A 26970-nucleotide genomic window follows, 5' to 3' on the forward strand; every position below is an offset into this window, starting at 1 on the left:
GGAAGGAGTGCATTCAGATGAAATGTACTTGGACCCCCACATGCAAATGCTCACATTCTCTTCTTCCCAAACAGGCAAAGGGCATCCAAACTGCTGAGGGGTTTTCCACAACTGTGTGGGTCTTTTCCAAGGAGTTTACAAAATGTATCTGAGTAGCCTGTATTTTTGTCTTGAGTTTAGATAGTCATAAGGGGTTTCTAAACCATTCTTTAAAACAAGCAAGTTAGGCATATAGCATGCATGTGCGCTCTTTCCCCCCACGATTGTGCCCCCCTCCATCTGCCACTTCTGCGGGGGCGAGGGGCCGTGTGAGAGAGAGTGGGGGGGTGGGTAGGAAGAGAGAGTGAAGGGGAGGGAGAGAAGGGGAGAGGAGAAAGATAAGCCCGTGTGTACACATATGGAGGCTAAAATCCGGTTTTAGATATGCTCCCCTGTGGCTATCCTTATTTTTCGAGGCAGGGTCTCTGACTGTTTCTGACCTTGCCATTTCAGCTAGACTAGCTGGCTAGTAGTCTCCTGGAGGTCCACCTGTGTTACGGGGTTGCACGTGTAAGCACGTGACCCTCGGAGCCATCTCCCCAGCCCACTACAACGTTAGTTACTTAAAACACTAGTTTACTGTTCTAGATAATGCTTTATTAATAAAGACAGACTGTATAGGAGCCTTTCTGGAGTAGAAGAATAATAGCATCTCTCTGGAGCTTGAAATGTGGTTTTGTGTAACTGTGATCAGCAAATAATACGTTATGCCGTTATGCTTCTTGGCTCAGGACCCAGGCCACCTGGCTCTAACCCCTGACCCTCCGTCTCTAGACATGTGGCTTAAGTAAGTCGCTCAAAGTTTTCCTCGGTTGTTGCCTCTGTAACGTGGAGTTGTCATGGCACCTGGGGCCGGGTTTTTGTTTTTGTTTTTGTTTTTGTTTTTTTTGGTTTTGTGTTTTTGTTTTTGTTTTTCAAGTACATGGCTTGGTAGGAAAAATGAGAAGCTCCATGAGTGATGGTAAGGCAGGGGTTCCTGTTTCTGTTGTGGAACTTTATTTGTCTTTGTTGGCGATACTGTAGAAAGGGGAAAAAGAAGAGTCGGGATGTCGACTTTGGGGGTATTTTGCTTCCAGTATGCAGATCTAAATCGCCACGTGGACGCATTGAACGCATGGAGAAATGCCACCGTACTGAAGCCGGAACACAGCCTGGCGTGGAACAACATGATCATACTCCTGGACAACACAGGTGCGGAGGAGAGGGGATGATGAGGGGTCCCGCCATCCAGTCCTGTGGGCTGATGGAGGACTAGTGTCATCCACACAGGCTACTCGGGTTGCGTAAACCAGTGTCATCTCCACAGACTAACAGGGCATGTAGACTCGTGCTATTCCTTCAATCTAAAAAAATAAATAAGATGGGCGTAGTGGTATCCACCTTTAATCCCAGCACATGGGAGGCAGAGGCAGGCGGATCCCTGGGTTTAACCAAGATAACATAGTGAAACTCTAAGCAAAGGAAGAAGGGAGGGGGGAAATCTGGTGTTACCTGGTATTACAAAAATGTCTGGCTTTTTGGGGGCAGGTGAGATGACTCAGTCAGTAAAATGCTTGCTGAACAAGCCTAAGGGCCTAAGTTCTACTCTGTGCACCCACATAAAGAGCCTAGGCATGATAGCCGAGACCTGTAACCCCAGAACTGGGAGGTAGAGACGGGAGGATCCCCTGGCGGTTCACTAACCAGCTAGACTAACCTACTTCGTGAGCTCCAAGTTCAGTGAGAGACCCTGTCCCTGTGTCAAATAAGACACTTGGTTCTGACATCTGGCCAGCCCGTGCAAAAACCACCCTGACACGCAATAATACTATTGTCTATCTATCTAAAAAATGAAGTTCTCTGACATATCTGAACATAATGTGACAAAAATCACTGTGTAACAGGTGTCTGGCAGAAAAGTTTAACGTGGCTTTCTAGAATGTCGCGGGAAGGTCCTCACCTCTCCAGTCAGAATCGTGCTGAGTTGCCACGGCCCTCCCGCTCACCGGGCTGTGGGTCGTCTTCACGTGTTCTGCTTGGGTCTTCCGGAGTAGTGTGTTCGTGGTCACGTACGATGCGTGTTAAGTCCTTCTCTAGAGAGATGGAGACACGAGTACCGTATTGATGGGGTTTTTCCTTTCTCCTCCCAGGTAATTTAGCCCAGGCTGAAGCAGTCGGGAGAGAGGCCCTGGAATTAATTCCTAACGATCACTCTCTTATGTTCTCCCTGGCAAACGTGCTGGGGAAAGCCCAGAAATACAAGGTGGGTAAACCACGGGCCTCGACAACCCCGCAGTTAGTCCAGCAGCTGACAGGTGCCACCGCTGTTTCTTATGCCTGGTTCGACCAAGAGTTGGGCTGGAGGGGCACCACGGGAGCTCTTGGGGTAGTTTGCTTCCTGAAGAAGTTTCCCAGCAGGAGGACGCGTGGGGTCAAACCCAGTGCCCTTCCTCATCAGAAGCAGGCCTGTTCCTGGTGGAGAGGGAAGAGAAACCGAGACAGGGGGCACAAGGAGGATGAACGGCTGGTCTGTCCTCTGGTGTCATCCCATCCACGATGTCCCCCTCCCCCTTTGCATAAAGAGTCTGACCCTGCAGGAGTGCTAGCATTGTCTATGGGTGCTATCTTTTGTATTGTTTATAGCTGGTTCGCATGGCTGCCAAGGTTTCTCCATGGCATCAGCAAGGCCCTAGAGGTTTTTGACCAATGAAAACCCCAAGGTCTTAATTCTGATCCTGAGATGTAGCTCTATGGTAGAGGGTTTGCCTAGGATGCGTGAGGTCCTGGACTTGACCTCCAGCCTCACACACACACACACACACACACACACACACTTGTGTACACACACACCTCTTCCACTCAGGTTTTCAAGAGTGGCAAGCGGTTGGCTGGGCCTCTCCCCATGTCCTTCAGGAAACTGTGGGCCCATGGGACTGCTGACCCCACACTCTGATTTTGCGTGTCTGAATTGTTGAGGGAGCTTGTTAACACAGATTGCTCACCAGGAGGACCATCCTGGAGTGGGTTAAGTCATGGGTATTTCTTTCTAACTGGCATCCTGAGCACCCCACACAGAAAACCTTGGAGGTACTTTGAGAAGTCCCGTGACCTTTGGAGGAAGAAATATATTTTAGGATCGTGGGCTGATAGATATTTGAGTTACTACTTAAAATACTAATTAATATTTTTATTGATATTTCATGTTACTATTTTATTCTGAATAATTTTATTTCAGAATTATAACGGCTATGAGCTATTTTGAACACCCTGAGGCCATGGATGTGATTCAAGGCCTAACAGCAGCAATTAGGTTTTTTCCTTTAGAGAACCCTGCTAATGCATTAATTAATATCCCACACATTGTCATTTCCTTGTTTCCGTTAGACATCATTATTGGTTTAATTTTCTGTAAGCCATTTTATGTGTTTCTGTCATTTTTGAATGTTGGTGAATTTAGGTTTCCCTATACATTATTAGTTCTAGCTTTTGTCCTAAAAAGCAGCTTTTGGAGATGTTCCATTTTGCCTTTGTGCCTCTACATGGGGGAAGGGGGACAAGTCGGGGGACTTATGTCCTCCATTGACCCAGCTACCGCAAGCCTTCTTCAGGATGCCAATTCCGTAATCATTGTATTGATTTTTTTTTCTCTATCATCCTACAGTCTGTAAAGTGCAATTTCTATTATAGGAATTGAACCCAGGGTTCATTTGGCTTCCTGTCCACATCCTCCCCGCCACCCTATAAGTAGAAAATACTCCATATAACGGAATGGAGCAGTAGGTTAGTTACCCTCATCTTTACACATTTTTCATCTTAATGGGCAAGGCCAGAGTGCGGAGCCTATGAGAAGGAAACAAGATGAAATCTGAAATAAGCGGCTCATTTTCGAGCTCTTGGGCAGCCACCAGCAGGGAGCATAATGGGACTTTTCCATCCAGGGGGTCACCCAGCCAAGTCCAGCCATGGGCCAGCATCTGATACTTTTTTTTTTAAGTTAAGGATTTGGAATATAAACGTTTGTATAGCTTTTTCTCTCACAATGGGAAGAGAATCTTTTGTTCTTGCTCTGCAGGATGCCCTGCAGAGCCCTGGGCAGATATAGTAGGGAAAGTAGTTGTGGGGGGGGGGGGGAGTAGTGTCGATTTATAGGATGGGAGTAGGCTCATCTTCCAGGAATTGGGAGTCGGCATTCCGGACAACTGATTAGTCACTTACACACCTTGATGTGTTCTCTCTCTCTCTCTCTCTCTCTCTCTCTCTCTCTCTCTCTCTCTCTCTCTCTCTCTCTCTCTCTCTCTCTCTCTCTCTTTCTGAGTGTGTGTGTGTGTGTGTGTGTGTGTGTGTGTTTGCACATATGTGTGTGGCTGGAGTCAGAGACTGATGTAAGGTACCTTCCACAGCCACTGTCTACCTTATGTTTCGAGAGTCTGAGCTGAATCAGGAGCTCGCTGATTCAGCCAGATTGCCTGGCCAGAGAGATCCAGGGACCCTCCTGTCTCTGTCTCCCCCACCACTATGCCAGCTATTTCATGGGTACTGGGATACAGATCCAGGTCCTCAGCCTTGCAGTCATGAAATGACCGAATGAATGCCTCATCAGCATCCAGATAGAGGCTTCCAACATGTTGCCTGCTAGCAGCTTGGGTGTACGGAAAATGTGTCTATTGTATTGAGCAGTTCTCCTGCACGTTCAAGAACCCTTGAGCCTAACAGCAGTCACTCCATGCCTCAGTCTGCTCTCGTGTGAACTGTAGATGGCCGTCTGCGGGGATGATCCTGGCCTTGTGGTAGGAGAGCATGCACAGAGTGGGATTTGCGTCTATTGAGTAGCAAACACATGCATACCAAAAAAAAAGATACATTGAGTTTAATGATGATGAATCTCTATGATCATCTTCAACCTGTTAGGAAATCTACGTTGCTTGGGAGGACAGCAGCGATGCTCGGCTCTTACCATGGTACTTTCAGCCACCCCTTTCTGCATGCCTTGGAGTGAAAAAGCGTGTCACAGTGAGGGGGGGGGGAGGAGTCACGCGTGGCGGCACACTGCTTGTTAAGAGTTCTTTGGTTCTCCTCATGTAGGGCTCTACCTGATTTATTTGATATTCTGTTTATTTATACATCTGTTTATCTAATAGACTGGGCCTTGCTATGCTTTGTTGCGCAGCCCGGGTTGGCGCTCGTCCGTCCTCTTGCCTCAGTATCCCAAGCACAGGGGGGCACACCACACCCAACCGGTGCTTCTCTTTAAAAATATACTTTAGATTTTTTACATGTTTTTAAAATTTTTTCCTTTTATTATTATTACTTTAATTTTAAATAGCTTGCTTCACATGTCAATCCCAGTTCCCTCTCCCTCCCCTCCTCCCGTACCCCCCCCACTATCCCCCCCAAGGCTCCCACCCTATTGCCAATTCCTTCCACATAGGGGATATCTAGAATCTGTCATTTCACTCAGGGCAGGGTCCAGGCACTCCCCTAAGAGTCCAGGCTGAGAGAGAAACCCTCTTTGTGCTATGGACACACGATGTCTGTTTGTATTCCAGGGATAGACACTGATCCACTGCTCAGGGTCCCATAGGCTGCCCAGGCCTCATCACTGACTCTCACATTTGGGGGTCTTGATCATTTTAAATAATTTTTTGTTTTTAAATTTCTTACTTTGTGTGTGTGTGTATGTGTGTGCGCGAGCGTGTGTGAGCACCGTACGTGTGCATTGCCTGTGGAAGACCCGAGGGAGACACCTGTTGCAGAGGTTTTCTTGTCCCGCCAGGTCCAGCTGCCCTTCTCTCAGCCCTAAATAAGCACACAGAGACTTACATTATTAAACTGTCGGCCGATGGCTAGGGTTTCTTGTTGGCTATCTCTGTCTTAATTACTAATCCATTTCTATTAACCTAAGTGTTTATACATGACCTTATCTTACCAGAGAACACCTGGCGCGTCCCACCATCCCCGTCCCTCCATGGCGGCGTCTCTTTCCGGTCTCCCTCTCTGCCTGCCTTTCTCAGAATTCTCCTCTTGTCTCCTAGTCCCGCCTGTCTTCCTGCCTCTACTGGCCAAACAGTGTTTTATTCATCAACCAATAAGAGAAACATAAATACAGGACATCCCCCATCAGACATCATATCCCCTGAGGCTGGAGTTACAGATGGTAACTTTGAGAAAGCCATTGTGAGTACTTGGACTCCAACCTGGGTTTTCTGCAAAAGCAAACTCTGTTCAGCTGCTGAGCCATCTTTCCAGCCCTTTAAAAAAAAAAAAAATATATATATATATATATATATATATATATATATATATATATATATATATATAAGATGCAGGTAAATGTGTTTAAAAGTTAACATGTCTTTACTAGAAGTATAAGATAGCTAAAAAGTGACAACTTTGCTCAATCTCAGCTACTTTGCTGTTCCTGGCATAGGCTCTGAGCCCCGGGGTCATCCTACGTTAGCTTCAAAGGAAGGCTGACCTATGGTAGTTGGTGTGAACCACAAGCTCCCAGTTGTACTGTCTCTTACCTAAGTGAACCCAAAGTGAGGTGATCTTGCTGTGACCTGATTTTAGCTTCACATCACACTGCCCCCCACCCCTTCCTTCCTTGAGTCATGCAGGACACAAGATGGCCCCTTAGGAGGGCTCTGGATTCAGGTATCGGTCTTGAGATGTTTTGCCTTCCAGGTCCTCTCCCACCCAAATCTCCACTTGTTCTCAAAGATCCAGATTGCAAGGCCATTCCAGGTCTAAATCTCCGTTAAGTGCCGTGTAGAGTGCCCTTCAGAAGAGTGCATTGCTTTTTTTCTCCGTGTTAATGAATGAAATCTCCAGTTGAATGAGGGGTTGGATGGATCTGTTCAACGATTCACAGCACATTGCCTGTGTTTGTAGGCGTCCAGATCTCTCCATGGGCCGGTTTGTAAAGTCTGTCTTGGACATGGCCCTGATGGGATGGATGAGCACATCATGAGCTTTGAACACCTCCATGCCTGTGCTCTTCCTCAGGTCCAGGTGTAGTCTGGGGCTGCTGAAGCTTGCACTCAAGCAGCCCCACCGCTCCCCGAGGCGGCAGATCCTATCCTGCCCACACTCACTTGCGCCCTGCCCTACCTTTTCTGGGATTCCCCTGTGTCTACATGCTGCCGTGTTGCTGTTTCGAGCCTCGGAAATGTGACTTAAGCTTTCTCCTTCATCCTCTTGTCCCCCTGTAGAGTTCAACCCTGACATGTAGGAGTTGCCACCCACTGAGGATGTGTGAACCTCAGGCCCCTACCCCAGGCTCACTGATTCATTACCCAGAGACAGCCATGGCCTTGACATTTGATTAGTTAGGGAAATGAGAAATTCTGGGACCCCCCCACAGAAAACATGTCATTCACCCCTACAGCAGTCCACTCCAGCAAACTCTCCTGTGTGACGCAGAGCATCTTAGAGTACATTCTCATTTTCAGACTCTTATTTCTTGTAGTTTTTAAGGTTCAATGAAAATCACCAGGAAAGGCACAAGAAACCACACCTTCTGTTTGGTTTGGTTGTCCGGCAGCTTCTTTAAAATGTTGGACAAATCTTGGGTCCCTCCAAAAACAATTCAGTTCTAGAGCTGGGGTGTGGACCCTGACTCCCTACTGGCATCCCATGTGTCAGATTGATGTCTTCATCCTACCCCCTTCTACATGATGGGGTTTTCCCTGAGTTCTGCGGGTTCAGAGTTGTCCACCTGAACCCCCAGCCTGCTTCCCAGGACACCATTGGCTATCCGTTTTCAAGGAAGCTGCTGTTCAGCACTTCAGAGTCAGCGAGGCAGGAAGCTCACTCAGAAAACTCACGCAGAGTGTGAGAAGTCAAAATTGTCCCCAATCTGACAACGTGGGTCGTTAGTATACGCTCAGCATTTGATGCCAGTTGCAGTGAGCTTGGTTCTTTCCAAGCAGGTGTGTGGGAGATACACATAGTGACCTGGGCTTATGTTAGTGGACAGGTTGGGCATCTATCTCCAGGTAGAAAGTGACCATTTGGGCTCACTTAGGTAGAGAACCACTACCCTGCTTCATGGTGACCCCACTGCAAGTAAGGACAAGTACAAAGATCAGTCCACACCCACCAGGGGCATTTGGTCACAGTCCTATACAGTAATTAATGGACAGCTCCCACCAGAGATGGCCATTCCTTCCTCGTTATCTGTGCTAATTGCTGCTGAATAAGGGATGCAGCTCGTCTGGGATGCCAAGGGTATTCTGGGTTTCTGTGGGGGATTAAACAGGCTCATATCCCTACCTTGAGTGCTGGTCTCTGCAGTGAGGCCATCGGTTTGGGTTGGGCTTGCTGCTTTCGTGAGTATCCTCGACAGCTTGGCCCTTTCCCCTTCTGCCCCTCTCCCCCTCCAGTGGGCCCTAAGTTAAGTCATTTGAATTAGGTTACAAAGTGCCAGCCACTTCTGAGGTGGGGCTTACATGGCTTCGTCATCCCCTGACACCACTGTGTCCCACCGCCCCTTCTCAGCAAGGCTGTTTCTGGAAAGGAGATGTTTTGATACAAAACAGCAATGATAGAAGGTGACTGTTTTTGCTTCGTGCGTAATACCTTCTTCTGTTTATGTGTTCATTTTGTTTCGTGTATAATACCTTCTTCTTTCTGTGTGTGTGTGTTTCATTGTTTTAGGAGTCTGAAGCATTATTCCTCAAGGCAATTAAGGCAAATCCAAATGTTGCGAGTTACCATGGCAATTTGGGTAAGAAAGTTTTTCCGATTGAGTTGCATTGAAATTCTGTGTTGTTTTATATGTCTATGTCTATAAAATCTTTTCTTGCAAGAGTAATTTCTGAAAGGTTACCTGTATTGTTCCTGTCTCAAGATGAATTTTCATTAAATGGGTTGGGGGTGCAGATCAGTGTGGAGCCTTGCAGGCTGGAGGCCCTGCACTCATTCTCTAGTCCCTCACGAGAAACATTCCCTATACCCAGTCAGGGTTAGGATGTTGAAGATGCACTTTATTGCAACATCATTTTACAGTTTGATTCTGATGTGAGAGCCCCAACCGCAACCTAGAAACACAGCCTTTTCCCAAAGGGTTGTATGGAAATCTTCACTTAAGAGGTTGTGTTTATAAGAGACAGCTTGGCAGCTAAGTACATTGGCTACTCCTGCAGAGGACCCAGATTTGGTTCCCAGCACCCATTTGGAGGCTCACAACCGTCTGTAACTCCTGTTCTATAGGACCTGGCATCCTCTGGCCTCAATAGGCACCAGGCACCGAATGCATGTGTTACATGTACATACACACAGGCAAATACTCATACACACAAGATAATAAATAAATAAACCTAAAAATAACAAAAAATAATAACAAATAAACCTAAAATATAGAATATATTGTGGGGTTTCTTTTTATACATGAAGAAGGAAATAATGAAAGAGTAGACTTTGACATAGCCTGAGCTCAGCGCAGTGCTGTCTAGCTAGAAGTCTCACAGCAGCATTGAAACAGTCATGGCCCTTCTTCTTCTTTTTTTTTTTTTTTTTGTAATAACATTTCTGGAAACACGTGAATCCTATCTAACAATAAGAAGAACCCCAAGAGTAACAGGCAGGGGGTCCAGGGGCCCACTCCCCGGGGTGTGTGATTACAATAAACAAAGCTTACAGTACAAAAACAGTACTTTTTAAATCAGTGGTTTCTGTCGAGGCTCCACAAAAGTTCTTTGTGCGTGTGTTTGGGAGCCCTGAAAGTTAAGTCAGAAGCGCTTCCAACCAAATTCATCTGCTATTTCAGCTGTGCTTTATCATCGCTGGGGACATCTCGAGTCGGCCAAGAAACACTATGAGATCTCCTTGCAGCTTGACCCCGTGGCAGCAGGCACCAAGGAGAATTACAGTCTGCTGAGAAGAAAACTAGAACAAATGCACAAGAAAGATGTCTGATCTCCCCCACTCACTGTTCTGAGTGTGTGTGTGTGTGTGTGTGTGTGTGTGTGTGTGTGTGTGTGTGTGTGTGTGTGTGTGTAATGAGGCCTCGGTTCAGATTGTGCGTTCGGGTTTAGCCATTTAAAGTTCTCAGGCTTTTTTGTTTACTACACTATTATTTTTTTTCCTGTGAAAACAAAGAGATGCAAGAAGATTGTAGCACCAGCAACACACTCTTGAATGCTTGAGAGGATTTTTTTGCATTGAGATTGTATTTTTTCAGACTACCCAAATGTAATTCTAAAATCTCAAAAATGAAGCCTTTTTTTTTTTTAACTAAACAGAAAAAGGAGAATCAAAAATCATCTCGAGCAACTTTTGCTCGTGTTAAACCTGCATTTGGGGTGTGACTGGCGCAGTGAAGTGGCGTCACCTCGCCATGGCCAACTCCCACAGACTTACATAAGCATCGTGTATCTTGTGTGTGTGTATGCTAGCATGTTTATTTAATGACAAGTAATGACAAGTAAATTAAGGTCTGGGGGTTTAAGTCTCTTTGCAATAGTATAACTTGAAGTTTGTAAGAAATTATTCACTCTTTTGTGTTTAATGGGATAAATAGTGGAATGAAGAAGGGGAAATTTTAACATCTGGTGTATCTGTATATTTTTTTTTCTTTCATAGGAAGGTGTTGACTCCCAAGCTTTTTGGGGTATGTGTGTGCATTCCAACATGTATGATGTTAGTACACAGGATGATGTTCTACAGAAAACTACCACTGGTGGTAGACTAACCCTGCTGTGTTTAGGCAAATGCAGGCCGTCTAACGTTTTGGTTTCTGTCCTGCCCGGTGTTCAGAGGGCTGTTGTGTCCGTGTACATTGTGTTTTCATGTTTTTAGCCGAGGAATGGGTTCCCATTTCACATAATTGACCTACAGACATTACTCTATCCAGAAAATGCAAAAAGGTTAAACTTTCTTACAAAAGAAGTCAAAGTTCTGGATTGTGTGGTGTTCTTTAAAAAAAAAAAACGAGTTGCTTTTTTTCCCCCTTGTTTTATCAGATCTCAACGATTTGTTCACTTAGTTTGTTCTTTATATACTGTTGACCTAATAATTCATGCAATTGCTGTAATTTCTATTGCAGTAAAATTATCACACAAACTGCTGCGAAACTGTCGTCGTTTCTTTTTAGTAGTCAATGTTTCTGTTGAGCCTCCCCTGAAGGTGGAGTCGGATCTTTTCTAGGGTATGTGACGGGTGTGTCCTTTTAGGACCCACGGTTCATTCCTTTCCCACCACTGTGACAAGACAGACACCCAACAGACAGTGTCAGAGTGGAAGGGCTTAGTTTACCTCACAGTCTGCTGTGACGGGGAAGGTGCGGCAGGAGCTTGGAGCAGCTGTCGTGATGTATCACAGTCAGGAAATGGAGCGATCCATGACATGTGGCTGCTCTGCTTGTCATTTACTTCCTTCAGGCCCCCTGCCTGGGGGTGCTGGCGCCTGTGGGGTGCTGCCACCCCACATCTATGCAGGGTCTACCAACACTAAACCTCTGAAAACGCCCTTCCTGGTACACGGGTTTTGCTCAGAATTCAGTCCATTTACAGGCCTATTTTTTGTTTGTTTGTTTGTTTTTGGTTTTGGTTTTTTGGTTTTTCAAGACAGGGCTTCTCTGTATTGTTTTGGAGGCTGTCCTGGAACTCGCTTGGTAGACCAGGCTTGGTCTCGAACTCAAACAGAGCTCTACCTGCCTCTGCCTCCCGAGTGCTGGCATTAAAGGCGTGCGCCACCACCTCCCAGCAACAGGCCTATTTTATAGGCTTATGTTATGAAGTTACTGAAGTTCAGATATTGGGATGTGTAGCTCCATATCGGTAGATTTTCTTCTCTGTGCTCACTTTTAAAATACAACTTTCTTAAGTAAAAGCAAGTGGAAGAATCAGTGTGCAGACAGGATCCAGGCCTGGTGGTTGGTGTGTGTCTACCATCCCCTCTTACTCAGGAGGATCACAAATGCAAGGCCTGCCTAGGTTACGAAGGAATTCAAGACCACGTTGGGCAGCTTGGTGAGACCCTGTCTCAAAGATTAAAAATAAAAATGACAAGTCTGTTAAGTCAAGGGTTCTCTAGAAGAACAGAGAGAGAGAGACAGAGAAAGAGAGACAGAGAGAGAGATGAAAAAACTGTTATTAGATTGGTTTACACGGTACTTCTATGTTGTCCAAGAATGACTGTCTTCACAATGGAGAGGCTCAGAACTGTTGCTGCTTGGTTCACAAAGCTGTTTCGCAGCAGTTTCCCAATCTGACACTGTAGGTAGGCCAGGAGAGCTCCAAGAGAGTCACTGGTCTAAAGCCCACGTTATAAAGCTAAAGAAACTTGTATCATTGAGGGAAGGCAGGGACAGTGGCAGCCATAGAGCAGATGAACTCACCAGCAAGATGTGAAAGCGAGCCAACAAAACGCTTTTCCTGTGGACCTCCCTGCACCAGGGCTGCTGCAGGACCACTGGGCCCACATTTAGGATGGGTCTTCACACTTCTTGTAGCCCGATCAAGGAGATCCCTCACAGGTGTACTCAGAGGTTTGCCCCTTTGCTGGTTCCAGAGCCAGTTGGTTTGATGACCAAATGGGAGTCCTAAGGTTATAGTGATGTCTGCGTATTGTAGACCAAAACCAGAAGGGATGGGAATGCCTGCACTCACCTTCTGGGGACAGCAGGGTAGACTTTTAGACCAGCAGTTGTACTTTGTAGTAGTTGGAATACATCAGCAAAGAAAATTTTATGTCTCAGACATTGCTTTAAACAGTTTGTAGATCCTTTTTTTGTTTTTTTGTATTGTTTCCGAGTAAAGAATATTTCTTCTAAAAGCACCTTTAGGAACCTTTCTCTTTTTTCTCCCTACTGATAAACTCTCATGTCTGGCTCCCTTTCTACAAAACAGATCCCCTAAACTCTTGTTGGTTGGTCCATCAGGATTCCCTCTCCAGCTGTTTTCTGGGGGTGGGGGGAGGGTCATTTGGTTGACTAATACTTCAGGAAGCATTTCCTGGCTGCAGATTTTGGAAGTCCATTATGTAGACTCTTTCTTTTCTTCCTGTCTTAAGAGAGCTGTAGCATGTTTCTTGATTACCCTAAGACTGAAATAGAAGACTGCCTTCTGGTAACTTCTCTACTTGCCTGAACTTACGTATGTGTGTGCATTTTAAAACAGGGTCTTGCTGCACAGCCCAGCTGGCCTCAAACCCATGGTCCTATGCCTCATCTTCCCGAGGAGCTGGAATTATAGACAGGCACCGCCACACCTAGATGATAGCTCTTTTTTTTTATTTCAATGTTTTGTTGTTAATGACAGATGGGGGCAGCATTTAAACATGGGGAAATCTGATCACAGCCCATCACTTCCTTGGGCATACTTGTTTCTCAGTTCAGCACGTGTTACTTCGGGGTCTCTGCCTGGTCTGTCACTCCAATTTGTTTATACTTTGATGCACACTTACATTTGTTCTTTTAAATTTCATCCTATTAGGCACAGCCTCACACCCATATCCCTTACGGGGTCTTCTGGCGGAGTCTCATGTTACCTAGCGTGTTTGTTGCATGTGATTTCAAGTTACTGACTTGAAATGTCGTACAGGAGACTAGCTCAGCATCAAAGCATTAGACATCTGTGTCCGTATTCCTGTTCAACCTGCCTGGGTCTGGAGGTGATGGACCCAGGTATGAGTCTTGGTTCTCCCAGTGTAACATCCTAGGCAACTCATTTACATTATTCTACCCACTTCTCACATTTAAAGTGGGCCATAAGATTTGTTGGATAAGAAGGTAAGACGCTCAGTGGACCCCGGGATAGATGCTAAGAGGCAGAGTGCGCTTTTGAAAAAGGAGCAGCGCTATCATTAAACACATCTATTCCCTCCTTTACTCAGTAAAAAGTTAAGTGCCTGCTGCATCAGCCACTTTTACATTGCTGTGATAGAAACACTATAGCCAAGGCAACTTACAGAAGAAAGTTTATGTGTGTTTATGGCTCCAGACAAAGTCCATGATTGCAGAGCAGAGACATGGTGGCTGGGTCAGAAGCTGAGGGCTCACAACTCTACTGGCACACAGGGAACGGTGACAGTTTTGAAACCGTAGCCTGCCAGCAGTAACATCCTTGAGCAAAGCCATACCCCACTAAACCTCCCCAAACAGTGCTACCAGTTAGGGACCAAGTATTCAAACATCTGAGCCTACTGGGAACATTCTCATGTAAATTATCATATCTACTATGTGCCAGAGACCTCTTAGACCGTGGAAGTATAAGCTGAGAGAAAGTGACTGAGGTCCTTTTACTTTAGCATCCATAAATTCTGGTAGTCCCATGGATATCAAACGATGGCTGCTAACAAACTACCATGGTGATCAGTTTCCCATTTTTACTTTTTAAATTGTGGCTTCTATATTTTTGTATCTGTGTGAACTATGGCTATGGCTCAGTGGCAGAGTGCTAACCTAGCATGCACAAGGCCCTAGAACCGAGTCCCAGCACCATAAGAACTGACATTTAAAAAGTTACAGCTGTGTGCACTGTCCATTTCTTATGGGCAGTGTGTCTCAGTACAAGGCAGTGAATATATGTGACAGCCTAGAAATTTAGCTTTTTTTTAAAAAAATTATTTGTTGCATTTAATCCTTGCAGTCATATTAATTTTTAATGCTGTTGGATACCACGGGGCTATATTTCTCACTGCTCTCCTAAGGTTTTCCTGAGTGGACAACTCGGGTACCTGTCTGAAAATCAGGCACCTCTCAAGATCATAAGATTAGCAAACAGCCAGAGTAGATGAGGCTTCTTGGTGGATTAATTAGAGCTGTTATAATACATGTTGGAAGAATGTTGATTAGAAAATTGTTCTTTGAAGAGCAGTGGTGGCTCACACCTTTAATCCCAGCACTTGTGATACAGAAGCAGGTGGACCTCTGTGAGTTCAAGGCCAGCTAGTCAATAGAGTGAGTTCCAGGACAGCCAGAGCTGTTACACAGAGAAACCCTGTCTTGAAAACAAAAGAAGGAGGAGGAGAAGGAGAAAGAAAGAGGGGGGAGAGGGAGGGAGGGAGGGGGGAAGACAAAGAAAGATAGATCATGCTTTGGGTTTTGTCCCAAACTAATCAATTCAGGAAAGATCAGCAATGAATAAAATCACTATATGAGGGGCGACAGGGAACTTGGTCATGGAGTCCCAAAAGCTGAGCTCAACTGATGACAGCATCAATGAGTGACTGTCCCACTGTGAGGCCATGTGACATACAGTCTCCTAGGAAGAACTGTAAAATAGGGTTCTATCTGAATCTAAGCATGTTGACTTGAGCCATGATTTTGAATTTAAACACTACAAATGATAAGTTTTTGTGATATTATGTAAGAACTTGTAGGTTTTTAAGGTACATACACAGAGCTGGGTGTGGAGGCAACACAGCTGTAATCCCAGCACTTGGGAGGCTAAGACAGGAGCATGGTAAGTTTGAGATCATACTGGACTACATAGCAAGGGACAAACAAGCCTGAACTACTTAGTGACACCCTGTCAAAGGAAGGGGCCGTGGGAGGAAACACAAACTGTGTCTTTAGAGGTTAAATGATAAGTCCATGTTCTACAACAACAAAAAGGCAAAGGAGCCTGGGGGAGATGACTTAGTCAGAAAAGCCCTGAGCACGCATGAGGACTGAGTTCAGTCCCTAGTACTCATAAAAAAATAAAATTTAGAAGCACCAACCTGTAACACAACAAAAACCCAGAGGCAGATGTTGGGGTTAAAGCTAATGACCAGAAAAGCAAAGTGGCCATCCACTAGAGAGCTCTCACCTCTACCGATGCTCAGACTGAGGGAGCGATTATGACCTCTGGTTGTATCTCCACACTGCTCCTTAGACTGCAATGAGTTCCTGTCTCCGCCTTATCTCCCTCTCTCACCCAGCCATATCACCCCTGTCTCCACCTCCCTAGTGCTGGGATTAAAGGCGTGTCATTCCAAGTGATCAACAAAAAGATGAGTGATGGGCTCATGGTCAAAGCGTCACTGAACTTCAACTTAACCCCCATCACCTCCTCCCACACCTTGTGTCCCCCAATACTTTGTGCTTTCAGTCCCCTCCTCAGTAAATGAAGACTTTAATCCCAAAGCTGTTGAAGAGTGGAGCATGGTGAAGTTGGGGCTCCCGTCGCCTGGGGCACCAAAATGGGGCCTTGGGAGCCCCTGGATAAGAAGATCCTGTAGTCTCACACGCCTCTGATTGGGAACAGTCAGAGCTTGATTGCTCATGCTTCTGGTGCAGGGTACAGGACACATACAGAACCAACAAGGACCACATCCTTTTCCAGCCCAAGAGGCTTGGTGATGATGCTCATCTGCAAGGTGGGCTCCGGCCACCACAGAAATGTTCTTCGGGTTTTGTAAGGGAGATCTCATGTACCCACTGGCCACGCCCATTTGGGGCGTGGACACAGGTAAGTGGGAAAGGTGAGGGATAAAAGGAGAAAAAAGAAAAGCCCCTTCTTGGATCCCGGCCAAGATTCGGAGATCATAGAGCGCTGACAAGTTCTCAGCTTTTCATGTAAGTTACTTCTCTCTTAATAAATATCCAACTACCTTCACACACACACACACACACACACACACACACACACACACACACCGGCATCCTTGATGTGACTCGCGCTTCCCTGTCACAGGGTTCCCCCTGACTCATCCGATTTCTCTTGTCCACCTGCAGCAGGCGCTCTGCTTTGCATACCTTCTGAAAGTTCTTGTTGGCTTCCTCCACCCCTTTCTCCAGCAGGGACTGACTGAAGCTTACATGTGTTCTCAAAGCTGAGCTGCAGGTCCACAAAGCAGCGGATGGTTTACTGGCTGAACCGCGTTCTAAAGAGAATGCCCCATGCGAGCCCCATGTCAGCCCATGTGAACCCCAGGGTGATTTTCTTCAGCTGTTTGGCAAAACGGTCTAGTTCTTTCTTTAGAGCCTTCCTGTCCTGTGACTCCTCAGGATTTGGTTCCACCTCCACCTTCGTGGTACTAGGGTGGACAGTAAGTGGACCACGAGAGACCTCCTCCTCTTTGCTCTCCATTCTGACTCCTGTGTGGCCCTCAGGCTGCAGAATCTCTGGGCCAACGTGAGGCATTAGGCCCACTCTGACCTGAGATGCACAGTATGCCATCCCTCCACAGAATTTACATGGCTGCAGACACCTCTTGAGCCTGGCTCAGGTGCTGGCCCAGTGCCAAGCCTAGATGGTGACAGTCGGGAGCTTAACCAGGTCCAAGGGTACACCCAGTGTGGCTTCTGCTCCAGCACCCCACCTGGTGGGGGTGAGAAGACTTGTTAGTTCCACCCTCAGAAATGTAATTTGCCATACTCACCTGCAGTAATAGTGTTTACCTACTTCTGGATCACACTCTGGGAGTTGAAATTGGCAGAATCTTGATAAAGGCAATGCCAAATACTCTGCCCATTATCGTTTACGCCACTGGGACATTCCCTCACGGCTACACCAACTGTGTAATTATATCAGGAGACATCATCTGTTTCTCCACTTGGTCACATAAACAGCACTAAACTTTTTCAGTGTTATCACAAACCTCCACTTTTACAATATATGTTCTGGTTACCTCCAGCTTTAAAGGTCTAAATTTCCAACCCATTTGTGGTACCTTGTAATAGCAGCTCTATGAAGAGGGAAGTGTATTAAGTAATCTAATCTCCCAGTAGCTGCTGTGGGGACCATTTTTTTCCTCTGGCAAATGTAGTTTTTTGGGGGAGGGTATTTTTAAATCAAAGCATTCATTTTCTGAACCTTTCCCTTCAAGCAGATTAGCCAATCATGTCAGAGGGAGACTTCCCTCCCACCAATGGGATGAGACTCAGTTAACACCTACCTGTCTATAATAAAAGATGGGAACCATCTTGGCCCTGGTGTGCTTTCTAGCCTACTTTGGGTTTTGATGCAGTCTTTTTACAAAAAGAATTGCCTTTCTGAGCTACTTGAACATTTTTCCCACGTGTCTTTGTGAGATGCCGAGGCTATTTTTTGTTTCTACCAAGCTTCAGTGACGAAATGGGAAATAATACTTTTCAGAGAGGTATGAGGTTTAAGAGGTGCATATAGACACACAAGGTACACACCCATAGATACTAAAATAAATTATAAAGCCATCCTGATAAAGTGTTTTCATGGTAGCCAAGGGTGGCCTTGAACTCACAGCCATCCATCTACCTGTGTCTCCCAAGTGCTGGGATTAAAGGTGTGTGCCACCACTGCCTGGTGTCTATGGCTAACTATCGTGGCTAGCTCCGAGTTCTGATCTTCAGGCAAGCTTTATTTGTTAGATCATAAACAAAACATCGCAATGCCACATAATAGGCTTCCCTAGGAGACTTCCATATATACTGTGTTTTTATTGATCCTCTTCTCTACCCCTCCTTCCATCCCTACCCATCTTCTACTTTGATGTCATGTGTATTTTATTAATCCCCCTTTCTCCCCTTACCAGGCCCTCCCTTAAGACCCTTTGTCCCCTCTCATGGTCCTCTGTGGAAAGAGTTAAGTGGTTTATGAATATGATCAATTAGATTTATTCTAGACTTGTTCATCTATTTAAAATACAACCACTTCAGCCTCACTGGCTACATCTACACGAAAACCAATAATACGAGAAGAGTTCAAGTACTCCACCTACACAAAGAAGTCAAAGAGACAGGAAATGATGAAAGGACATCAATAGTCTTATACTTAATTGTGTCTTTGAGGACAGAGACCTCTCATGGTTTCTGTGACATTGCTTTCTCCTGGGCTCTAAAAGCGCCACACCATTCCTGAGGAAAAGTCTCTAGAGACAAAGGTTCCCTGAGCTTTTGTTTCTCACCCACCTATTCTGGCTCTCACTCAGGGGATACAGGTGAAAGTCAGCCTTTCCACTAGCTCTTAAACAAGTTTTATTTTAAAAAGAGTCGGTCAGTGGGAGGAATGGCTACATTACCTGTATCCAGTAGGCATGGGTATGAGCGGGTGTGAAGCCTTGGTGATGCATGACTGTCCTGAGGCGTCTTCCTAAGATCCATCAGAGTTTAGCGTCACCACAGGGTTTATGAAAAGAGGTCTGTCTCCAATTTTGTGTTTATGAGTCTCTCTGAAGTAGTGGGTTTCGGGTGTGTTTGGGTCCAACACAGGCGTGTGTAATGTAGAGCTTACCCATTTAGAAGCGGTTGTACTGTGTCTGGTGTGGGGCATCCCTGTGTGTGGGTGCACGTGTCTGGGTGTGTGTGTTGTGTGGGGGGGATGTGTCTGTCTGTCTCTCTGTGTCAGGGGTGGGGCATCCCTGTGTGTGAGTGCATGTGTCTGTGTGTGTTTGTTGTGTGTGTGTGTGGGGGGGGTCTGTCTGTCTGTCTCTGTGTCAGGTGTGGGGCATCCCTATGTGTGAATGCATGTGTCTGTGTGGGGGGGGTCTGTCTGTCTTTCTGTCTGTCTCTGTGTCAGGTGTAGGGCATCCCTATGTGTGAATGCATGTGTCTGTGTGTGAGTGCATGTGTCTGTGTTGTGTGTGTGTGTGGGGGGGTCTGTCTGTCTGTCTCTGTGTCAGGGGTGGGGCATCCCTGTGTATGAATGCATGTGTCTGTTTGTGTGTGTTGTGTGTGGGGGGTCTGTCTGTCTTTCTGTCTGTCTCTGTGTCAGGAGTGGGGCATCCCTGTGTGTGAGTGCATATGTCTGTGTGTGGTGTTTTGTGTGTGTGTGGGAGGTTGTCTGTCTGTCTGTCTGTCTGTCTGTCTGTCTGTCTGTCTGTCTGTCTGTGTCGGGGATGGGGCGCTTTCGTTCAGTTCAGAAGAAGGTGGTCTCAGATAGGTAAGTGCGCGGCTCTGGCCGCGTGGACTGAGGCGTGCAGGTAGGCGTGCAGGCATCCAGGTGTGGTCGGGCGGGGCATTAATGCGAGGGCGCCGCAGGGGCGAGAGGAGCGGCGGAGTGCAGCCTGCAGGGGGCGCCGCCCGGGGCGTTTTGGTTGCGGCGCCCGCTCAGTTGGGCATTTCCGCTCCGCGGGCCGGCGCGCTCCCGCTGATCCTCTTGGCCGGGTGCAGGTGAGGCTCTGAGCGGGCTGGCACTGGGAGCCTGAGCGGCTTAGGGACTGGGTCGCCAGGCTGCAGAGCGCGGGCCGCTAGCGTCCGGGCAGATGCAGGGCCGGGCGGGAGGGCGAACGGAACCCGCGGGGCAGGGCGCACGTTTGACCCCGGAAAACCGCCCCTGACGGCCAACGCGCTGGCCACGGCGGGAGTCGCACAGACGCTGGCCCAAGCCGAGCTGCTGCTCGCTGCTCGTGGGACGGACGCCTCCAGCAGGTAGCTTAAGCTCCCAGGTGGAATGAGGCTGTTTTCAAAAGCTCCGCTTTTTAATTTTAGGTGTTTCTTATGTGTGAAGGAGGCCACAACTTGCAAAAGAATCCAAAACCAACTTCTGATCTTAGGTTCTTTTCTATTCGTGATTATCGTTGCTGTTTCACTCGATCCGCCAAGTTATAATGGCATAGCCTCGCTCGAAACCCATCAGAGGTGTGCACATGTTTTAACTTAGCTTCTTAACTCCAAGTTCAGTTTATTCATGTTGAAGGAATACGGAAACACATTAGAGTAGGAGCATGGAGCATATATATATATATATATAGGCTGACGGTCCCAGTAAGAAATCATGAGTTCAAAATAAAGGCTGTCTTTGAATCAGTTGGATTTACCTCTGAGAGGTAAGTCTTGGGCACACCTGTGCTTACTTTCCTCCAGTTGAAGGCTTTTTCTTGGCCTGGTTCCTGTAATTGAAGTGCCTGGCAGTTTGGCCTCATTTTCCTGAGCCGGCTCCCAGGAGAAGCCAGAAGTCCCTGAGTAAGCAGGCCAGCCTTCCCCAATGAACTTTAGTCTTTAAAGGCTTAGTACGCCAAGTTAATTAGTAGCTTCTTCTATACTGAACTTTTTTTTTAACTAGTAAACTTTACTAACCGTGACCTTAGCATACAACAGACCCAAGGTTGTATCTCCAGCACTGGAAAACAAAGTTGGGGTTGGGTATGTAGCTCAGTGGTAAAACGCCGCCTTATTATGTGTGAGGTGGTGAACTGGAATCCTACTAATGACTGTTTGTGGTGGTGCTGGGTAGTGTGCAGTGCATTTTTAAAATGATGTGTTCAAGTCAGGTGTTGTGGTTTATGCCTGTAATCCTAGCACCAGTGTAAGGATTCAGGCATTACACTGGCTAGCCCCTGTCACTTGGCGGAATGCCCTCAGGCAGCACCCTGGTCAGCCCAGGTGCAAAGGACCCCTTAAAAGAAAGACCACTTCCCACTTACGCTCTCTTTAGGACTTCTCCTGTTTCCCTCTTCTCTTCTGCTCACTCTGACTCTGTGTTTCTTTATCTCTTTTCTCCTCCCTCCTCCCCTTCCTAATAAAACTTCTCACTTAAGCTCTGTCTGCCTGGCATGTTTGTCCCTATGCTCCGTCACCCTCGCCTACAGTGGAATCCACCAAGGTCCCGCACTCAGAAGACTGAAGCAGGGCATCGTAGGCTATGAAAGACTTTATATCAAATGATAACACCCCACAGTGTTTTCCCTTTATCTAGTAACTCCAGTTGTCAGTGCTTGAAAAAATAGTCACCGCATATTTTTTTTATTGTACCCACCATCCTACAAGCTAGGGCCGTCGAAGAGGGATATGGCCCATGGGAAGGTAGCCATAGGAGGACAGCATCAACTGATCTTAGCAGTCTTCTCTAGAGCATTCCCCATCTGGAGCCAGTATTTAATTGAAATTTTATTCAGAGAGCCTGAGCTAGCCATGGCTACCCAGCATCTTGACTGAGAAATCCATCCTTCAGTCAAAGGCTTCTCTGTGTTGTTGTTGAAACTGCTTTGGGAAGGACAGCCTTGCTTAGGTTGCAGGCCCAATCCCTGGAACCCGGAGCTATGTGTAGGCATTGCTAACTTTGTGTGAGGTACTGTTATTCTCCCTCAGCGGAGTTCACTAGAAAAGGCTAGCTGTTCATATGGCGGCATGAGTCAACGGGTATTATCACTAATGTGGAAGAATGAAGTACAAGGCCATGAACTGTTGGAGTGAAAGCTGGGGGTGGGGGCTCTTTAGGGTTAAACCTCAAGCAGAGGGTGGCTTTTTATGGAGGAATGGGACAATGGCATTCCTGGTTTTAGACACCATGAGCAGAAGACAGGGTGAATATATGAAACTATGTTCAGAAAGAGCAAGCGAGCCGACAGGTGTGCTGAGACGACCATGGGCATAGGGAGAGCTGCACCAGATTGGGCCGAGGAAGGAAAGGCTCTCCGATGATAAGTTCTGTTTCTTATCAAGGTTCTGATTTCCCTCTCTAGCTGAAAAATTTTTAACCAGGTATGAAAGCACGGAAACTATCTGAACTTCCAGATAGCCATTAAATAGAACTTATGATTCTTCTCAGCCTGATAGGCATTCTTTTTCCCATTCTCTGTTCATTTAAGACTGGAAATACAGCTTGGTGGTAGAGCACCTGCCTCACATTTGCAGGGTCCCAGGCTTTACCCTCAATGCTACAAGAAAAAAAAAAGGTGATTTAAAGCAGTTTATTCTAGATAGTATAACAGTTCTCTAAATAATTAGAAGGAACATTTTCTTCTGGGACTACAATGTCATCATCACCTCTTAGCAGATTACCTCAAGATGCTCAAATTTTTATGTGGGTTTGTTATGTAAAATGTAGTGCAAAATAGGCCCAGCACTTGAGAGGTAGAGGCAGGTAAATCTCAGTCAGTTTGAGGACAGCCTGCTCTACAGATTGAGTTCCAGGACAGCCAGGACAGTTACACAGAGAAACTGTGTCTTGAAAAACAAAACAAAACAAAAAATTGTGCAAATAAATGGTATCTATTGACTTATTGGTTGACCCTTTCAGGCTAGGGCAGGGATTTATAGGATTTCCTATAAAGGCGCAAATACAAACTCAGGCTTTACAGGCCCTGAGCCTTTGTACAAATGCCTGGCTCTGAAGTTGCCATATAAAAGTAGCCATGGCTGACATATACTACATATGTATAACTATGCTCATGTTTAATTTTCTGGTTTTCATATATGTGTTTGCTTATTTTTAATTCCCTGCAAGGTTCAGCTTACACACAGGCCATGACTTGCTGACTTTGATCTGGAGCAATTCATGAGTTCCTTCCTTCCTTCCTTCCTTCCTTCCTTCCTTCCTTCCTTCCTTCCTTCCTTCCTTCCTTCCTTCCTTCCTTAAAAAAAATAAAAACATTTATCTATTATGTGTATGTGTGCGAAACTCAGAGGACAGCTTATGGGAGTCAGTTCTCCCTTTCACAACAAGGTTCCAGGGCTTGAACTCAGGTTGTCCTTCTTGGTGGCAAGTGCCTTTACCCACTGAACTGTTTGAGGCTTTCCACAGGTTTCTTTACTGTCGGTGATTTATTGATATCACTTGGCTGGTTACCACATTCTGAGCTTGGGGGTTGTTTTTGCTTAGGTCCAACTAGATAACTTGGTTACTGCCAAGATATGAGTTGCCACTGTTGCACCCTGAGGAATCTCTTGCCCTGTTTGTTGGTCACTGTTGTGGTTTATAGGTGTCACAGATAGGTATGATTTTTGGTCATTTCCTCCCTTGGTGGCTTGTACAGTACCTTCAGGTACTATGAAAGCTGGTCCTCTGAGGGGAAGCTTTCAGGTCACATCCAGCTCAGATCCTCTGAATCCTGTGTCCAAACTAACAGCCTCCCAAGTTCTGGGATTAAAGGCGTGTGCCACCGCCGCCACCACCTCCACCTGGCTGAACTGGCCATTTTAATGTATTGCTGACCCTCTGCTGGGCTTCAGAGTCCAGTTAGATAAGAACAACCATACTTCATTCCTTTTGGCCCTAGTGCCTTTGACATAGCAAAGAGTAGGAAAAGGTGACATTTTGAGTTAGGTCTGAGTGAGAGTAGAAGTACCAGACATTGTCCATTTGTTCAAATCATCACACCTGCTTTTAAAAAGTTAACGACCCCTCTGTCTTATCTGAAACAAGAATAGAAAATGATTTGTCCACCTTTCTAGGGTATGCTCAACGAAGACCAGCCAGTCACTGCCAGGATGACAACGGTGTCTTAGCTTCTTAAGGCAAGTAGCTAGGTAGATTTTCAGATGGACCAGGAGTGCCAGTCCCTGGTTGGCTGTGATACATGATGGATATATCTGGTTCCAGAAGTTGAGTTGTCTGCCACCCCTTACTAGAATCTCTGTGGTCTCTTTCTACTTGTGCCAACTGACAAATGTCTCAAGCAAACTCATGACAAATTCTGAACTACTGTGACCCCAGGCCAGACATAGGTTGGAAATTCTTAATACAGAAATTGGGAATGCTCTAAAATCCAAGTGTTGGATTTTGTACCATTTTGCATTTCAGCCCCACCCACCCCACCCCCAGAAGTGCTTGATATGAAGTCTATGCAGTTAAGTAATTCCAAAATCTGAAATGTTCCAACATCTGAAACATTTCTGGTCCCATGGGTTTCAGATAGGGCTACTGAGTCTGTTTTTATTGGGTGATCTTTGGAGACTATAACAAAATCACTAGTGACAAATAGATATATACCTGATATGATGTTCTCTAAGAACTTCTCTGAGTGGCTCCTAGCCTGTGGCTGTTGTGAACCATGCTGCTGAGGACTGTGGAGATGTTGTGTCTTTTAATGTACCATTATTAATGTCAAAAGGTAGTTAGATGATTTATTTTCTGTGCACAAAAAGTTAAATTCTGTCATCAAGAACATCAGTTATAAGACACACACCTGTAATTCCAGCACTCAGGAGGTGGGGTAGGAGGATCAGTCAAGAGTTCAAGGTCATTCTTGGCTATGTAGTGAGTTTGGGCTCAGCCAGCTACATGAGGCCCTGTCTGAAAACATAACAAAACAAAAACCAAAGTGCAACAGCCTCAAAACCATTGGTCAACTAGATAACCAATGTATGGTTTTGTGTGTGTGTGTGTGTGTGTGTGAGAAAATTAAAAAAGAATTAACATTTACCAGACACAGGTACATGCCAGACATGATTATATCTGGGTAGAGTTCAGAAAGATGGGGTGTCTGAACCATGGACAGGCATTCACAGTTGTCTCTTCTCGACCCTGAAGTTGCAGTGCAGCTGGTTTAAAGGTCTGTGTTAATTCTCTTTTCTTTAGTTACTTTGAGACAGGATCTTTACTGTGTGCTCTAGGAGAACTCCCAAGAGCTGTGACCTAGGCATGTCATATCACACCAGGTGTATGTTCTTGTATCTACCCCACACTGGCTCCTGCTGCCAGAGTAACACTGAATAGGTCTGATCTGAAGGATGCCGGGACACTCCAGGAAATTGTAGTTTCATTATAGATTACAAATAGAAACCCTGGATAAAGACCTTGTATTAAGTAAGGCTTGCCCCTACAGCTTTTGCAGAATAACTCTACCCATTCCCACAGGTAGCTCTTCTATGTAGGTTTCCTGTGTTTCTGTGGTCACCCTACATTGCATTATTATTGTCTGTCTGTTTGCTTATGTGCATGTCTGCTATAGATCTCACTATAGCCACTGCTGCTGATATTTCTCTGGATGCTCAAACTGTCTCTGATTTAAACAGATGGTGTCCATTTTAGCAGGCTTCTCTGTCCTTCCAAGTTGACATGTTTTTCTGAGTACTCCCCTTGCTTTCCTGCTCAGGTTCCTCTTGGATGTTGTGTCCCAACCTAGGGATCATCCATTCCCCCCCCCCAAAAAAAACTGCATTCCTTATTAGAAAATGGTATTTAGAAGCCAGTATCTGCAGTGCAGTATACTCACTGCTGTTGGAACGTACCTGTTCTATTACTATAAAGAGACACCATGATCAAGGCGGCTTATAAAATAAAACATTTAGTTGGAGGTTTGCTTACAGTTTCAGAGGGTTAGTTCATGACCCTCATGGTGGGAAGCATGGTGGCAGGAAGTTATGGCGACTGACCTGAGACCTTAAATTCTGATCTACAGGCAGTAGGCAGTGAGAGAGACTGGGTCTGGTGTGGGCTTTTGAAACTTCAAAGTTACCTCCCAGTGGCACACCCCCTCCAACCAGGCCATACTTCCCAATCCTTCCTAAGTAGCTCAGCAGCAAAGAGCCAGACATTCAAGTATGGGAGCCATTCTCTGTATCTACTCTTGCATGTGTGCATGGCTATGTGTATTTACTTACTCATTAATGTTCATAGAAAACCATGGGTTTACACCAGTAGCCTCTACCTAACCTGTACCTTAGAAAGCACTACGGCTTAATATGTTTCTGTATTAATAACCCTCCTCTCTGACACTGAAAAGTCTGGCAGCCCTAAACTTATCTGATTGATCCTTCCTGGTCACAAGCTGACTGCCCACAATAGGGCTCCCCCTTGAGGACTCCCAAGCAAGGCTGGGGAGAATGAGGTGCCTCCCATTACCAGTCAGGCTGTAAAACCACATTGTGTGGGCTGTTTGCAAGGGGGAGGGAGCTCCTGTCCGAAGGACTGTCACCCTGAGCACCCAAACTTCTTAGAGGCCTAAATGGCCTCTTGGATGTATACCACTGCTTCTTTGTTCGTCTCCAAGCCCGAGTGTGAGAAAATCTTACCTGGGCTTTCTTCTCTGAAAGCCACCCCCACAAACAGTTTACAGCCTTTGCCCCTTGGCCCACATAAAAGCACAGGCCAGAGCAACTCACAGTTTCAGTCCCATTAGAGACACAGAGAGCAAAGTCCAGTAATGCTTCTGTGTCTCAGCTGATCAAACAGGTTCCTCATAGTTGTGGTCAAGGCTGAGGTCCAAGCTTGACTCAGAGAGGCCCTGAACTCATGAAACAATGGGGCAGTAACTGGGTCCTTTCTGGATATCGTGGAAACCTCAGTTTCTCTTCTCATGGTCATCTCCATACAGAGCCACAGATGGCAGCCTGACAACTGAGAAATCTGAGACAAAGAACTCCTAAGACAGATGCCTCAGCGT

General features: G+C 46.1%; 2 protein-coding genes and 1 pseudogene across 8 annotated transcripts in view; 2 read left to right on the top strand and 1 right to left on the bottom strand.

Moving 5' to 3' along the window:
* Positions 1-11093, top strand: part of Tmtc4 (transmembrane O-mannosyltransferase targeting cadherins 4) — a 58452-nt gene extending 47359 nt beyond the window's left edge. The window contains exons 15-18 of the mRNA XM_005079433.4: positions 1116-1230; positions 2169-2281; positions 8677-8746; positions 9788-11093. Of these exons, the coding sequence (XP_005079490.1) occupies positions 1116-1230; positions 2169-2281; positions 8677-8746; positions 9788-9936 (447 nt within the window). The 3' untranslated portion in view covers positions 9937-11093. The remainder of the gene's footprint in view (positions 1-1115; positions 1231-2168; positions 2282-8676; positions 8747-9787) is intronic.
* Positions 11094-12123: 1030 nt separating this feature from the next.
* Positions 12124-18996, bottom strand: LOC101823578 (annotated as a pseudogene).
* Positions 18997-19921: 925 nt separating this feature from the next.
* Positions 19922-26970, top strand: part of Ggact (gamma-glutamylamine cyclotransferase) — a 42561-nt gene continuing 35512 nt past the window's right edge. The window contains exon 1 of one of the 7 annotated variants that reach the window (XM_013120112.3): positions 19922-20035. The gene's annotated coding sequence lies outside the window, so the exon portion shown is untranslated. Of the gene's footprint in view, positions 20036-20147; positions 20294-26970 lie in introns of those variants that run through there. The other 6 variants (XM_040741503.1, XM_040741700.1, XM_013120108.3 and 3 more) reach the window with 6 other exon arrangements.

Source organism: Mesocricetus auratus, unplaced genomic scaffold, assembly GCF_017639785.1.
Source record: "Mesocricetus auratus isolate SY011 unplaced genomic scaffold, BCM_Maur_2.0 Super-Scaffold_2245, whole genome shotgun sequence".
NCBI classification, from domain to species: Eukaryota; Metazoa; Chordata; class Mammalia; order Rodentia; family Cricetidae; genus Mesocricetus; species Mesocricetus auratus.